This window comes from Phalaenopsis equestris, unplaced genomic scaffold, assembly GCF_001263595.1.
Source record: "Phalaenopsis equestris unplaced genomic scaffold, ASM126359v1 Scaffold001278, whole genome shotgun sequence".
In the NCBI taxonomy this organism is placed as follows: Eukaryota; Viridiplantae; Streptophyta; class Magnoliopsida; order Asparagales; family Orchidaceae; genus Phalaenopsis; species Phalaenopsis equestris.
This window is the reverse complement of record NW_018165717.1, coordinates 127,015-144,358: the sequence shown is the minus strand read 5'-3', so window position 1 is coordinate 144,358 and position 17,344 is coordinate 127,015. Positions and strand designations below refer to the sequence as shown.

At 33.2% G+C, this 17,344-nt stretch overlaps 2 protein-coding genes across 2 annotated transcripts in view; one reads left to right on the top strand and one right to left on the bottom strand.

The window, feature by feature from the left end:
- LOC110033753 (dehydrogenase/reductase SDR family member 7-like) overlaps positions 1-944 on the top strand; it is a 28,213-nt gene extending 27,269 nt beyond the window's left edge. The window contains exons 11-12 of the mRNA XM_020737828.1: positions 238-303; positions 667-944. Of these exons, the coding sequence (XP_020593487.1) occupies positions 238-303; positions 667-756 (156 nt within the window). The 3' untranslated portion in view covers positions 757-944. The remainder of the gene's footprint in view (positions 1-237; positions 304-666) is intronic.
- A 7,375-nt stretch (positions 945-8,319) lies between these two features.
- Positions 8,320-15,242, bottom strand: LOC110033756 (60S ribosomal protein L38). The gene is made up of 3 exons (XM_020737835.1): positions 15,145-15,242; positions 9,453-9,636; positions 8,320-8,523 (listed from the first exon to the last, which is right to left on the bottom strand). The coding sequence occupies exons 1-3, from the start codon at positions 15,145-15,147 to the stop codon at positions 8,501-8,503; spliced, it is 210 nt and encodes a 69-aa protein (XP_020593494.1). The 5' UTR covers positions 15,148-15,242; the 3' UTR covers positions 8,320-8,500.
- Positions 15,243-17,344: the final 2,102 nt, after the last annotated feature.

Here is a 17,344-nt window from a genome sequence, read left to right as displayed (position 1 = left end):
CATGTTTTTTATTTTATCAAACTCACAATGATTTGATTGTGGCATGCATAAATGCATCGATTTGGTAGATAAAAAAAATCACATGGGTGCTAGCATTATAAGTAATAATGTTTCCAGTGTGGTATATGTAATTATCCTTTCATGTTTTTGAGAGGGTAACTAGCGCGGCTAATATTTATGTCATGTTTATCTGATCATTTTCCGCGTAATATTTATTTCATTCTCACTTTTTTGCAGCCTGTTTTGCTAGTTATGTACTTGGCACAGTACATGCCAACAGTTGGATTATGGTTAATCGACAAGGTAAAGACCTTTAAATCTACGGAATACTAAAAATGGGCCTGTTTGGACGGATGGATAAAATTGAATAGTTTTCCCTCAAATTTTTCATAACTTTTTCTTAGAAAAATTGATTCTGACACAATAGAAATTATAATTGAGAAGACAGCTTTTGAAATGCACTAATAGTAAGTGCAAAAAAAAAAAGAAATAAGTCATTATTAGATGAAGCCTAGTAGATTAATTACACAAAACAATCAAAGCCAGTCTTGCACGATGTTGATGCTATTTACTAGAGAGATTTAATTAGCAACTGAGATGATGATTTAGATAAAGCACTCCATTTATTGTTCTGATGTACATATTTTTGATAAAATTTTGTTGCAGATTGGTGCAAATCGTTTGAATGCTGCAAAGGGAAAAGGCAATACTGATAGCTGGGAGCTACTTTTTGGTAAAAAGTGGAAAACGGCATGATTTCATCTGCCTGATTACTCGTTTGGGTTTGTCAACAATTTTACTTTATACAATTATAAGTTCAGGTTATAATGGCCTTGTTTATCATCTCTTTGCCTGCTCACAAGAGATATTCCAAACATTCAGAATGATTTAATCATATAAATCAGAATGATTTTAATAGAATTTTTTCTATTCAATCCTAGCCATCCAAAATGAATTGGATATCTGGAATGCCTCGCCACATCTCTATGGCTATAAAATTGCATTCTTAATTCAACTTTATATTTTTTATTTTTATTTTTTGTTTTGCACAAATCTTAGGCTGTGAAAATGTCTGGATTTAAAAGAGTTTAACATATTAATGTGTGCATGGAATTTAATATCATGTCCTAAAAAACTTGATGGATTCAAATCTGTAGGTGAAAATATTAGAACCTTACTAATCAGTCTTACAAGGTTTCACAAAGGAACAATTAGTTGATTGGAAAAAGAGAGAGAATTGAAAAGAGGATGCTTTTGAGAATTTTATTGCTAGCACAAAACACAGAATGATCATTTCTAAAAATATACCGTTTGCACTTATATTATTAGATTTTTGGGTGCTGCAGAAAATGCTGCACCTTGAACTTATGGGTAGTGAATGGAATAAATATTTGATTGAAGAGTTATAGGCACAATGCGAACATCATGGTGAGAACATTATTGAATACACATGGGTAACTACTTGGGCGAGTGATGGGGAGGGTTGGATAGATGAGATCTCTGGTTTTTAGAAGGGAAGTTTGACTTGATGACAAAATTGTTGGTCATTTGGGATGGGAAATATTTGCATACGGAACACGCACGTAGCTCTGCATGCATACTCCATTAACCCCGCAATACCCCCATAATAACCTATGAATAACATCGAAATAAAACCCTCAAAGGTTATTGGGGTTATAAGTTATTTAAATTAATACATCAATAACCTCTCAATAACTCCCTAATAACCGCGAATGACCGCGAATAGGAGGTTTTTGAGAGGTTACTACGCACGCAGTTTTGCGTGCGTAGTGTGTATGCAAATATTTCTCATTTGGGATTAAGCATTGATGAGCCGCTTCTATTGATTGGGTGAGTGGCCCCTCGAATTTGGATGAGTTTAGAAAGAAAATTGTTGATTCAATCCTAGCCATCCAATTGAATTGAATGTCTGGGCTGCTTTCACTGCATCTCTACAGTTATCATGATAATTGTCGAAGATCTACATTTAATCAAAATGCATTGTTTTTTGTTAGTCAACTTTGCATTTTTTTTTTCTTTTCGTATTTTAAACTTCGCTCTCCTTCTTTCTTTCTCTTTTTTTTTTCTTTTGTTTTTGTATTTTACACAAATCTTATGTTGTAAAAATGTTTCATCTTAACAGAGTTTGACATGTTAATTGTATATCCTCCCACTACACACATTCTATTTCAATCATATTGTGCGCATGTAATTCCATATCCATGTTCCCTAAAAAAATTTTTTGACCCAAATCAATTTGTGCTGCTAGAACAAAGGATTAGAAAACCGGACCGGATCGGTCGGTTCGATCGTGAAATGATGGCCGGTCCGGTTTGGACTCTGCATGAGGAGTTTCCAAAGAAGAGTAAAAACATTGGAAATGGAGTCAAAGCGGGTACTAAATGTATTTTTGTGAAAGAAAATTACGCAGTCGGCAAAACCTCCTTAGTGCCATGTGGTAAGGGATGGGAGGAAGAGGAGCCAACATATGTTCAGATCGGCAACATGGCAGACAAGCCAATAGGAATCTTGAGAAAACAATTATAGGAAAAAAAAATTGTTGGAATTTTTATTCATTATGTATATTTTTTTAATTATTGTAATATCACCTTTATATTTCATATTCAAGTTTTTAAAAAATTAATTATTAAATTTTAAAATGATTTATCAGGTATTTATTTTATATTTAATAATTAATTTTTTTAATATATTATTAATAACTTTTAAAATAAATTTATAAATTATTATATCATCTGGTTCAATTCTCGGTTTAACCGAGGTTGAACCAATGAATCTTAAAAAAAATTTTCTCCTGATTTGATGCTCGGTTTTGTTAGATATGACTCATATATCAAATAAGAGGCAGATGCTGGAGCAAAATGGAGCGAGTCAGCGGGCCTTAGGGTATTTTATGTATGTCTTATTGTTATATATGTCTTGTTTGTATATATGTCATATGGTAGGTGCTCCATATTTTGGTTAGTTCGGTTTTGTTATATATGTCTTGTTTGTGACTTTAGGGTATTGTACTCTTTTTTTTCTGAATTGAAAGAAAAACTGCCGCTCTGCTCCCATGAACGTAGGCAAATTGCTAAATCTCGTTAAAATCTCTATGTTTACTTCTTGATTTTTGTCGATTCTTGTGTTTTCTCTGCCCTAAAATTCTCAACATATTCAATTTTTACGGCCTTGATTAGAACTCTACTGGCAAGATTTGTAAAGTTTCACAATCTAAGAAAAAGTGAGTAGATTAGAAGAGAAAAGGATGGAGAGGGAAAGGCTATGAGAATTTTGTTGCTAGCATTTTTTATCCTATATTTGGACAAATGCTTTGGCTAATATGAGAGTGCAGGCCCTAAGAAGAGAATTATGTTTTGCTAACGAAGTCATTACTCCGCAGGCTTTATGTTGGCACTTGGGAGTGGTGCCTCATAATCTTATTGTGCAAAATTTAGGATTTAATTTAATGTCAGATTACACAAACTTTGTTGCCTAAAAATAGGGTTGCAAATTGTATGTCATAGAAAATTCATTTGATCAATCATGAATATGTGATTGAATTTAAAGTTCTTAGAAAAATTCTATAGTATTTGAACTTCTATTTAGATAAACTAATGGTTAAAATGAACATTGACATGACATATACTCTATAACATCAAAATTAATTTAATTTACCTCTAAATAAGTCCAAATTAAGCATCTAAATGATTTCTGAATCTTGTACATTTATGGTCAAAAGAAGCGTGTTGGAAGGTGAAATTTAACATGACTAGGATGAGCAATTTTAAGATTATTAAAGCACTTAATTGTTAAAAGAATTATTTATGATTAAGGTAATTTAAATAAATCTTCTAATGAGAATGTTGTAAGATTTTTGGTTAAATTTATTAAGTTGTTATTTAAAAATAAATAAATATAGCATCATTCTTAACATAAATGGAGTTAAACTCACGTAAAATTTGGGAGAACTTGAAGTATTCAAAGTCAAAAATCACTGCAGGCAATTATTTTCGCCCAATTATGATTGCTTATGGTTCCTTGATCACCATTTCCTTATTATCATTGCTCGAATTTCATCGGTCTACTACTATCCAATAACTCGCTCAACTTGGACTCTATAGAAATGTTACATTGTTTTCATCTCTTATTGACATTGTGTTATGCACGCCAAAATCTTTGGAGTAGATGAAAAAAAAAACATTTATACATGTCATTGTATATACAACTAATGCATATCATTGACATATTGTCAACCGTCTATCAATTTCATTGCATGTCATGCCAACAACATTAACACACCATCGCTAATATGTTGATGCACATTGTAGAAACTCGTTGTGATGTCAACACCTAGATTTATACTAGAGGCCTTAGGATTTGTTCGAGATAGTTGTAGTTGTTTGAAGAAGCAGCTGTGAAGCTACTGCAGAAGAATTTATTTTTTAAAAAAATTGCGGTGGCTATTGCAAATTTATTTTATTTTAAAAAAGTCATATCTTTCTGACAATCACCACACTTTAACAACTCAAATTGAAAGAAAAAAAAACATATTTCTAACATAGAAATTTCTGAAAAGTAATAAGAAAACAATTCCCCAAACAAAACCGTGACAACGGTCTGAAATGCAAAAACTGACAGAAAAGTGTCTCAAATAGACCCTTAATCTCTTATTTTCTCTCAATCGATATTGATGGAATATGTCATAAGTATTCTATTGAAGATGACTCCAATAGCTCATAGCTCCTTCAATTTCTGTCATGTAATCCATCATTGATATGTCATTTTTGCTGTATTATTGCGTTCATTTTATATTTCGACTTTCAATAATTTTCAAAAATATTTTAATCTTTTTTTCAGAATTTAAAAAGTTATATATGTTTTTTTCCAAATTTTAATTACATATATGACCATATTTTAATCAAAATGTACTTATCTAAAAGAGATATTAAAGACTATTTTTTTTTTGTAAATATTAGAATATAATACACAAAATATATGTATGACATTTTAAACCTTGAATTGTACATTTTTATTCATAGTTTTAGGGAAAAATCTAAAAGATTTCTAAAAATAATTGGATTTTGGTTCCTTTTTTTGTGCATTTTCTTTTCATGCTACACAATCAATCGTCAGAAGTAACAAAATTAACCCTATTTTCAACGAGAAAATATTGCATCAGGACTCCGCACTTAGAGTTAGGTGTGAAGCCCAATAAAATCATATCACGTGGCGATGACAATAATAAAATAAAATATGCCCGGTAATATAAGGGAATATTATTCTCGTATTATTCAAATTTTATTGTGTGTTATTCAAGTGTTATTGTGTATTATTCAAGTGTTATTGATGTGTTATTATGTTATTATAACACTGAAAATATTCTCAGAACACAATAACACGTGAATAACATATAATAACACCTGAATAACAATGGAGAATATTCCTCGTGTTACCGTGCCGATTTTTTTTTCCTGTCACATCTACGTTGTGTGATTTTATTGGACTCCACACGTGACTCTAAATGCAGTCTTGATGCAATATTTTTTTCATTTTCAAGATTATGAAACACGAAGCACATCTTGCTCTTTTTGGGACAAATTAAGTAAATTAAGTAAATTAATAATAATAAAAATAAAATCTCAGTTACAAAATTGTATAATAACTATGGTATTAAGGATTTTTCTTGAACAAACACAAATTAAGATGTAAGAAAGGGGTATTTACATACATACCACCTCATTCTTATGTATTTTAATATCTGACCAAAATTTTATTTTTTATATCTATATCACCCAAAATATTCAAGAATTACAGTATTGTTGTTGATAAATAAAATAAAAAAAAAATCATTTTCCATTCATTTTTCTCAAGTGCTATATTAAAAAATTAATAACAATCTGCGCATTTACTTCTTCACAAAATTGGCAATTTTTCATAAACCAACTTCCTACATATTAATCACCATATTAGCGGTTTTGATATAGGAATGCAATTTGCACTCTTTCAAAGAAACCTCCCCAGAAGCAAAACATAAAAATAATATTCCAAATTGGCTTTAAATTTTGTTTTCCTATCAAGACGCTCTGTTTGGGGGCAGCTGCAGCTTTCCAATTTTCAACTGCCTAGGAAGCTGCTGTGGGGAAGCTGGCTAAAATTTTGTTTTCCTATCAAGACGCTCTGTTTGGGGCAACTGCAGCTTTCCAATTTTCAACTACAGCTACGCTGTCCTAGGAAGCTGCTGTGGGGAAGCTGGCTAGTTATTTGTTGCAACTTTCTTGAAAAATGACAATTATGCCCCTATTTAATTAAACTTTTTGAAACAAAATAATGACAATCATATATATATGATACAACAGAAGCAGAAATTCACTTTACAAGTTAAAAATGTAAAAAATAGACTTCTATAATTTTTAGCCAACCTCAAAACCCATAAATTTGATACTTCTCAGGAAAAGACAAGATGATATGCTAAAATTGCGTTGAAATGAGAAGAGCGCCAATAGCAAGCTCCACATGCCAAATACAATAGGGTTAGCAAAATTAACATAAACTCATAAAACTGATACAAAGGAGCATACGAAAAAACAATGCAGAAATGGAAAGAATCCCTCGACACACAATTTTGAAATAGGGAAGAGTTCAGTTAAGCAAGGAAAGAAACTGTCATATGTTGCTGCATTTTATCCATCTGAGCAAAATTTTCAAAAAAGCTATAATAAAATCTGCAAGAGAAAATAGATGACCTTACTGCAACTTTAGGAGCCTAAAACAGAATAGTTTGCTTTCCTAATTAGTACAAATTTCTTAGATTGTAGGCGCAAACATCAAATACTTCCCATAAACACAAAACTCAGCCCCATATGTTCTTCTTGAAGCTTCAAAAACCATTTCAATCTCATTTAAAACAAAGAAGAAAGCATGAAACAATACAAGTAAAATCAGAAATTTTGAGACCAAAACGAAAACAGATTATCGCATCCCCATTCCTCGCTGGACGGGACCCAAAGACCAATTTAGAGTTTCCCCAATATTAATTAAGGAATATCAATCAAGGGGGAAAACAAGGGGGAAAACAAATAAAACTACAAAAAGGGGAAACAAAAATTCAGAAAAAAAAAGCGAGGATAGAAGAGAAATCAACATTACTGGTGCTGAAATCGATGAAGGAAGAACATGATTTTGCTGCCAAGAAGCGATAGAAAATAAGAAGAAGAAGCAATTAGATGGAGGGGCTTCGAAGGCAGGGGCTTCGGCTCTGTATGCTGCGATCGAGGAGGTATTATCGAACGTTACTCACTAACGCGGGAAGGGAAAGCTGGGCGCAGGGTCAATTCCGCAGCAGGTTTTCCCCCCGCTTCAGCTTCCTGTGGTCGCAAAATTGGGAACCAAAATGGAAAAGTTTTGCGGGTCGTGCCGCGTGAAAAAGCAGCCCCAAACGAAGCCTAGTGCTGAGGCAACTTTTCATCTAGACCAAGGTTGTTAAAACCAGATCAAATCGGACGGTCGGACCATGAACCAGTAGGAAAACCGGCCTGGATGCTGAGATAACCGGATTTTGAATAGCAGGAATTGGACCGGTGAAAACCGGAGTCAAATCGATCGACCACGGTTTTTAATAACTGATGGCATTGTGTTCTTTTTCATACATAATTTGGTGAAAGAAATGAACATGAAAACTATTTCATATTTTTATTCAAAATTATAAGATATATTCGGGGTGATCATTATTATTTTTTACATAAAGCTAATATTTACTTTTAACTTGTTTGATCATACAAGAATGTGATTAAGTTATATAGATAAAATTGTATGATTAAAATGAAAAAAATGTTTTAGAGGAATTTAATTTTTTACTTTATCCTCTTCAGATAGTAGTGATATTTGATATTACAAGAGAAAAGTAAAGAATAGTTGTGACATTTAAGTTCTGTTAGGTTTTTAATTAATCTTTATTCTCTCATTTACATTTAAAGAATATTGTTTTGTTTAGTTTAAAATAAATAAGAGAGCTTACATTTCTGTGTTTGATTCAAACAAATATTATATTAATGTAAAGCATGCTTAGCAATTGTTATAGCACTGACCAGTGGCTGCAACAAATGCTCTGCAATGGACGGGGCCTGCGAGCGATGGCAGCAACAGGAGAAATATTCCTTTCAGATATCACACGTGGACGGCCAAATACTGGTAGTCACGTTGCCATATACATCACCGGCGGGCAACATCATCGGCGATCAACATGACTACCAATGGTTACCCGTCCGGCACGTCCGGACGAAATACTTTTTTCCAGCTAACAGTAAACCAATCAACATAAAATGCTAAGCAAAGAAGGCGGACATTAAATTACTGTCAAAACGTTAGCAGAGTACGTAGTTTCATGCATTTAAAAAAAATAATAGTTCAATTAAGAGTTGAATTTCTTAAGAAAAACTTTTGCAATGCCAATGAACGATTCATCACAAGTAATAGAAAAACAGCCATAGTACTACTCTCGCTTTCACAGGTCCTGTACACTCAAACCTGCAAAATTAAACAAATAAAATTAAAATTTACACATGTAGCATATAAAATTTGATACTATTATGCATGAAAAGACATTTTTTTTTAGTTTAAAATATCACTATTAGTGATATTTTTATGTGATGTTAAAGAAGTAAATATTAAAATCTAGGTGTGAGATATGTAGACACATAACAATTACATGGTATGTATGTAAATCGCCCCAAAAGAATATCATTATATATTTCCTAACCATTTAAGGTAAACAAGGATCTTATAGCAGGGGGAAATTTTTTTTTAAATGAATAGATTGGCCTTTAAATGAGAAGCATAATACTAAGTTTAGTGTTGCCGAGATGAGAATGATTAGGTGGATGAGTGGCTTTACACTTAAAGACAAAATGCGAAATGAATATATCCGTGATAGGGTTGGTGTAACTCCCGTGACACCGTGACAGACAAAATTAGAGAAAGTTCTTAGATAGTTTGGTCACATTAAGCTCCGACCATCTGATGATCCGATTAGGAGAGTAGATGTTTTAGATTTGACTTGTGTTAAGAAAGGCAGAGGTAGACCTAGGAAGATTTGGGCTTATTGTATAAAAAATGATCTTAATTTATTAAAACTAAATGAAAATATGACACTAAATATGATGCAACGGAGAAAAATGATTCATGCAGCCAACCTCACATAGTGGGATTAAGGCTTGTTGTTGTTGTTTTTGTTGTATACATTTTCCGTAACTTACTAATACATGCAATACAATCCTTAAGAAGCATGCATAATTTTACATAGCATTTTTATCCGAATATTACATAAAGAAATAAGTAATAACACAAGAAAATTGTAAAATTTAGAATCAAAGCTTTCACAAAAGTGAATGGAAGACCAAAGGTATACTACAGCAAATATTAAATAACAGAATGAATGTCATATCAGTAAAAGTTACCAGGAGGTAGAGATTGTTTGAGCTTATCAGCCTTCTCAGAATCAAACACGCAGAGCGTGTAAAGATACTTTGCACATCTGACCTTGAACTTCACAACACTTTTGCTCCGTTTAATCTTTACAGAGCGAGCATCCTTCCTTCTAGCTGTGAGAAGGAAATCCTTGATCTCATGGATCTGCTTCGGCTGTGCCAACAAAACAAGCACAACTTCAATACATGTCTAAAAATGCTAAGAAACGCCAAATACCAACATAAACGAGGTATTATTTTCCACATGACCCCTTAATTCTTACAGCTGTGTGTATCTCATATATGAAAAGAGAAATAAGAAAATAACCACCTCTGACGATGCAAATTAAGAGAATAGAGGGGACATTCTTCTCGTCCATAAAATCCCTAAGTTTTTATAAGAACTGGTCTCCGAGTTCAATTCTTGGGTTTATGAGGGTGATATTTGAAAATGTCTTCTAAACTAACCGTCATTGCCTATTTTGAGATCACTCAACAATTCAAAACTGGGTAGGCACTGTCGCCAATCTTTTTCATGATTGGAAATCGTTTAATTATTCTTAAGAGTTTGTGAGAATAGAGAATGGGGTTCGGCTAGTTAACCAATTCACATGTTATTGAAGAGGAATTTGGCCAGTGCAAGGGCATGATCCCATACCCTAGGCCTGCTTGAGCTATGCATCGAATTGTAGAGATCAAGTTGCAATTAATTACTTCGGTCAGTTTGTCAGTTTTGGGTAAAAGGTGCTATTAAAAGTTAAGGTCATATCATGTTTCTTCCATAAAACTCACCAAAAATTACAATGAATATGATATCACAAACAAATATGATTGTCGTATGGAACTTATGAAGCCGAGCAACTTCAAAAAACAGATTATCAAAATTGATGGCGTTAGCTGTCTTCCGATAAGGTTTGATATTTGAACCGAGCAACACGCACTAACATCAAATCCTTCTTCCGCTAAGAGGTAGTAAAAGAATAATAATAATAATAATAATATATTCCAAAATGTAGATTGATATGGGTTGTGTAGAGAACAGTATTTTGGGCCTGAATTTAGCGGATTGAAAGAAGACATTACTATATAGAAAATTTACTCTTTGCATCTTTGGCTTACAAAATCAATTCGCCATGATCACCAAGTTTTAAAATTTTTCACAAATGAGTATTGAGGCATCTTTTTCTCTACAAGGCAAGACGTAAACCTCTAAACCGATAAATTGTGCAAGATTAGTATCATATTAACATCAAAATATCAAATAAATGCAACATACTAACATTCTAACATCAATTCATAATGTAAAAGTTGTCATCCAAATATCGAAGTAATATAGGATGTCAAAGTAAGAATATAACAAGTTAAATTAAATTCAACACATAACATTTGAATTTTGCTCAAACATTTTTCAAAAATTATTTGAATATTGTTTGTACTTCCGAACAAGGTCTGAATATGATTCAAAACATTAAAATCCAAACAAGATTTGATCAACTCAAATAAGTTTTAGCAAGGTTAGTCGATTCGATCAATGTTTATGTTCGAGCAAGATTAAATCAAAATTTGAATATTATATGAACATGTCCAGATTTATTAATTTGCACTCACCATATCTTTTAGAATTGACTCATTTGAGCTATATATTAAACATGAAGCAGACATCTCATAAAATTTAAAATTTAGAGCAAGGAACTGTGTGCCTCATGTGACAGGCCATGAGAGGCACATGCAATATGGGCAAAAATTCTTGACAACTATTAAGGCACGCCTCATATTGCATAAATTTAAACCATCATGATCATTATAATTTTATCATGCCCCAAGTGAGCAACAATACCGCCCACAAGTAAATGACATTTTAGGTATGCATAATTGATTTCCCTTGAATAAATATCTTTCTAAATCTAAAGGTTTCAAGGATACTTTTGTTAATTGTAATTTCTACATATGTTGCCAAATTCTTCATCATTAGCATACTATTCTTTAGGAGGTTTGAACCCAATACCTTTAACCTAACGTGTGAAAAGTAAAGTGTGTTTTGACTTGGAGCATCCAAGAAACAATTTAAGTTCCTAACTAAATTTTTAAAAGCAAACGTACATTTTTTTAAAAAGGAGTAACCAAGAAGCGTGCATCCAACATAGGTTCTTTTGAGAGTACATATAGTTGTAGGCATAATGGAAGCTGAGTAGGACAAACACCTTTTCATTGGATATTGTTCACATAAAATTTTTGTTCATACATCATCTAATTCAATCCGTGGTTATTTTGCATATTTCTTATAGCCTCAATAGATATGTTACCCCCTTGTATAAGCACTGTTACAATTACAATCATACCTTCAACTTCAAAGATAGTTTAAACAATAAAAAATGAACACGAGAGTGAAATTCAACTTCCCCTTCAATATGCAGAAGCTTGCTTCTTGCTTGTCACCCCAATAAAATTTCTCGTTCTTGAGCCAATCAATTAGTGGCAGCATGATAGTGTTAAATTTCTTACAAAATAGTAATAAAACGTAATGAGCCTATGGAAGCTTTGTATCACATGAATATTTCAAAGTACAGGCCAATTCAGTTTTTTTTTTTTTTTTTCATCTGCCTACTCAAATTAAGTGCATGGCAAGTAATTCATCCTTGATTCATTTCAACCTTGCTCTTTCGAGCACATAAGATAGTGTGCCCAATTTGATAGGCTCAAACCCGGGATTAAGTCAACTTGGTAATCATAGCAATTCAAGGAATGATTATTACTCGCAAGTCCGAAAGTATTTAGCAAATCTTCCATATTGAGTGGAATTGGTGCGAGACTGGTCAAGGAAGGTTTGGTGACCATGAGCCAGATTACTTCAATATGTTTAATCTCCACACAGAGCTCAATTCCAAAGATGGTAACAAGTGCAAGAGACTCACCTTCTCTAAGCATTCATGCAATTGAAAAGGTTGGGGTCAATTGTTTTCTCTCGTCAATGAAAGGAATAGTTGTTTCCTTATCAAGGTGACCTGTAATCCATAACATGGCGAGTCACATTCAAATCACACTGTCATGACTGGACAATGAGAATGTGGCAAACATCCATATCAACATCACAATGAACATCAGCCTAATAGATTTTCATAATAAGCAGTGTTCCCCTGCATACATTGGTAAGTTCTATTTCATTTTTTTTATCATCTGATCTTCAAGGGTTGCGATAATTTTCTGTCAGCAAGCTAAGGGCAATTCACGATGGATTTTGATACAATATTTTCACAGATACCACAATTCCATTACAAACTTCCTAAAATATTGCACAACAAATCTAAATATGAAATGGACTTGAGTCGAGTCTCAAGGCTCGATGAGTGAGAGACATTCAACAATACAAACAATTGGCTCTCTATCATCTACTTCAACAATTTCAGTGTCCTCCAAGAATTTGTTAAGAAATTGTTCTCGCTCATTTACTTCAGTAGTTCTTTCAACCATAACGTTTAATGCCTTCCATTAAAAACTCATTAGATTTATGTCACATTTGATTACAAGAATAACAATAAATGGGATCAATATGATAAGTACTATTCCTTTAAATTGAAGTTGGGTTTTCTCAGCAAGTATAGAAGGGTCATAGGAAGGCCACAGTGCGATGAGTTTGGAGGTCAGCTTGCCTAAATAAGTCTGGCCAGCAATAAGCTATCATTTTGTACTTGATGATTGCTACTATAATCTATGACTATAAACAAATTAGTTGAAGTTCCAAGAAGTACTACTTTTAAAATAACAGCTTCAAACAATCACCTTATCGATTAAACTGCTAATTAAGCATGCAAAAAATCCTTCAAACCATCAAGATATCGAGAAACCTTCATTTTAGTTTTTTGAGGTTGATATGAGCATTAAAGCGATAGAGCTTTGTATACTCATTGATTAACTATCCCCATTATTGGTGGTGTTGGTATTGATTGTAGAAAAATTGGTCATAATCAAACAAAAATAAGATTTCGTTCAACAACTTCTACAAACAAATCTAGGGCTAAGGTTTTGTACATTCACATCGACGATGGGTTTGCAGTTGCTTCCATCAAACTACTATTCACCCCTTGAGCTTATAAGCCAGTAACTTATTAATCTTCAGAGATATCAAAGTACTAAAAAATATTCAATAAATTTAATCAAATCCAAACACTCTTCACTATTCATGTAACCATTAAAGAGAGGAGGAATATCAAACTTTAAGTTTGTATTTTTGGTAATGCAAATTTGGAGGGTGTTGTGCATGCTAAGGGCCAAACAAAGCCCAAGTTTTGGATTTGTTGTCATAATCAAAATCAATTAAGTTTGGAGATGGAGTTATTTTGACAACAAGATGTTCCCATGTAAGGACTAAAAGGTCTCTTTGGAATTTTGTCACTGGTTTTTTGCACCATAGCATGCCTTCCCTCTCGATGGCCTTTGCATCATCCGAGTTGTTGTTAGTGTTAATTCCTGCTTACTCTATATAGTTGGAGTGGTGGTGGAGCAAACACTTCAACGAAATAGCTCAATTAGACATCCAACAAAATTGAATCAAATCTCATCTCAAAGGCCATACTACATGCTCTTCAAAGCCGCATATCAGGCTCTTCAACTTCGGCATGTTGACTTCCTTCCCCTCCACTAGCCATTGCACAATCTCTTCAAAGCTCTAATACTACTTTTATAGTGAAGAAGCAAATTAAATGAATTGGAAATACCAAAATATTCAAGTATAAATTTATGTATGGCTCTTTTCTTACATCTGTGCTTAGGTTTTAAACGAAAAGAGAAAAAGGAGAATAGCTACCTCAAGCAATGTAAAAAGTGGAGCATACTAAAATATGTGAGCTAATAATGTAAAATGAAACAAAAAGGAGATATATAAAAGCAAAATAATATATACTAAGAATAAATAAAAATGAAGAGGCTATAGATAAGTTGCTACTCCTTCATCACTGAAAAAGTACAACAAAGATTGCTTTCGTAAATATGATAGTTTAAATTCTACATAGTATAGTATCATAAATCAAAATTTTGAAAGAAAGATTCATTGCACATCTCAAAGTAATATTCTTTATAGATCTTTAAAAAAAAAATAAAGCAAAATATGCAGCAGGCCTCCAATCAAAAAGCAGATGATTATGGTGATGGTAAAGAAATGACGTTCAGAGAAAACTAATTCCGCAAAGCTTATTAGGTCACAAGATAGCAAAATGTAACTAGCACCCTTGGCCATTAAAAAGCATAAATCAGCAGATCATTATAATTAATCCCCTACTAAGAGCAACACAAAAAGACGAATGAAAATGTGATTAAATTTTCAAATATATCAACACAAGATAGAGATGCACTTAATCCTAGAAAGTTAAATGAGCTTGAGCCAATTCAACATCAAAAAATTCGATTACAATTCAGTTCTAATCATAAATAAAAATTTGGAAATCCTTAAATCTGATTTTCCTACAAGGTTTTGCCGATCATTTATCGTCAGTGATTACAATAATCCTTTCTAAACACTAATATATTACCAACGAGAATATATGAAAGAAGTTCATCATCTAATATGCTTATTCGAATTAGATTACGGAACTTGATACAATGATACGTTAAAGAACAAGTAGAACATCTACAGAAAAATTAAATATACTTTGAAATCAAAAATATCTCTAGAAAACAAAGCGTGTAGTACCATTTCCGAATTGTCCAATGGCCGCTCTTGCTTTGGTAGATCTGAAGGCGAGCGGCAACTTCAAACCCTAGCACAACTGAAGCGCAGTGGTGTTATATAATTCGACACCGAGTAAAAACCCTATTCCAGTTTTTTGTGAATTTACGCAAATGCCCTGAATCCTTGCGAAGTAAATAAAAATGTATCACAAATGTAGATTTAGGTGTGTTTGGGAAAAAATATTACCTCAGGAGCAAGCACTGATGCATCTGTACTCCAATGAGGGTGTGCCACGTAGGCACCACGGTGGGACCATTGCCTACGTGGCACCCCCTCATTGGAGTACCGATGCATCAGTACTCCTGAGGTAATATTTTTTCTGTGTTTGGTGCTCCTTACATATGCGTTGAGCATTTTGAAAACACATGTTTCGTGTTACGGGTAGAGAACGACAGTTTGACAGTTATATTATATGTGGGCCTCGGGATCGATATCGTGGCCTGTGTATTTCAGGGAAAGAATTCCTCTCGTGCCCTTCTCTCTCGCTCGACTGCAGTTGCCCTCGCCTTTTCTCTCCTGCCCCTCTTTCTTGTCTGGTTGTTCCTATTGATCTGCTGGTATCTTTTCTTAAATTTTTATGGTTGTCGTTGCACCGGTTTTCCCTCTGTGGTTTCCGATCTCGCAATTATCTTTGTAATTTTTTTTGTGATGGCATATTTTTTTTTTGGTAGATCGAGCTTGGTTAATGTCTAAATCTGGTTAGGGGATGTCAGAAATTTCATTTTCTGTTTTTGTTTTGATTTCGAATACCTTTAGATGATGGTAGGGAGCTTTTTAATGGCATGTCTGAAAATTAAATATATGTTGGTAGAAGATGGATGTTTCGCTTGATAAAGCTCTTGAGTAGAAGCAATCGTTGCCTCCATTGGATGTCTAGCTTTAAACATTCTTTGTGAAGTTAAAATTGTGAATGAATTTATTAATCTTTTTTGTTTTGGTCATGTGCATTTTAATGCTACTACCAGCTACCAAATTTTTTATTATCTCAAATCACAACAACAAAAAATGACACTTCAGTTACTAATGAAGACAACTGAATTCCTCTTGTATTTTCGGTGATATGATTTTTTAGGATCTTCTCGATGATCTTTTTTTGTGATATACATATATGACACATGTGAGTTTGATTTTAATTAGGTAAAAGGCAACCAAGAATCACATTTTTTTACAAAGTCTAATGTCTTCTTGTAGTAGCAGATTCGTTGATTAGTGTGGTGAGCTCTCTGAGATCTCACACCTGCTTATCTTTTGTAATTTTCACATGTTTGCATTGTTTCTGTGTGGGAATACCCCGACGCTTCAAAGCTCATGTTAAGTCATAGGATAGAGAGAGAGTCTCTCACATCCTGAATGGGTAGCATCTCATCAACATACTTAGCCCACGAAATAACCTAAATTATCTTGACAAGGGTATCTCAATACGTCAAAACACGTTTGGACCATAAAGGCAGAGGACTGATACACAAAAAATATATGCATTTTAGACACATATTTTATACTCATTTTTTGTGATATTACACTTTAATGGAAGATATTTTCTGTGTTTTATTGCAGGTTGTTGATTTTGAAGACTTGAAGCAAAAATGATGAAATTTAAAGTCAAAATGGATAAGTTAAAAAATTATTCAGCGCTGACGGCGCCGTTTGATAGAGAAGAAGGAATTAATTGATTGGCCTCTGGTGCCGACGGCGCCAGTGTCGATGCAGGACATGTTTCTAGAATATTGGACGAATTTGGACGTTTTTTAAAGAGTTTTTGGATGCACCTATTGGAGAACCAACCTATGCTCTATTAAGGGTCGAAATTTGATCAGAAACCCTCCCCCCCTTCGCACCATTTCAAATTCTTCCACTCAATTAGTTTTCCTCTTCACACACCTACATTCTATGTCATTCAACACCATTAGTTAGTTATTGTTTTGATAGTTTTGAGTTTTTGTGACTAGTTTAAGTGTGAATTCTAAGTGTTGTAGAGGAAGAGATGTGAGAGATTTCTTCTTCCTACATTTCCTAATAGAGGTTACAAAAGATTTATTTTGAGAAAGAGCTTCAAATAAGTGTTGTTTGTTTATTATTATTGTATGAACTTTTTTTTATATATGAAATTCGTGTTTTGTTGTATCTTTCTCATGAAGTTTTAGTAATTTCATTTATCTTTCTC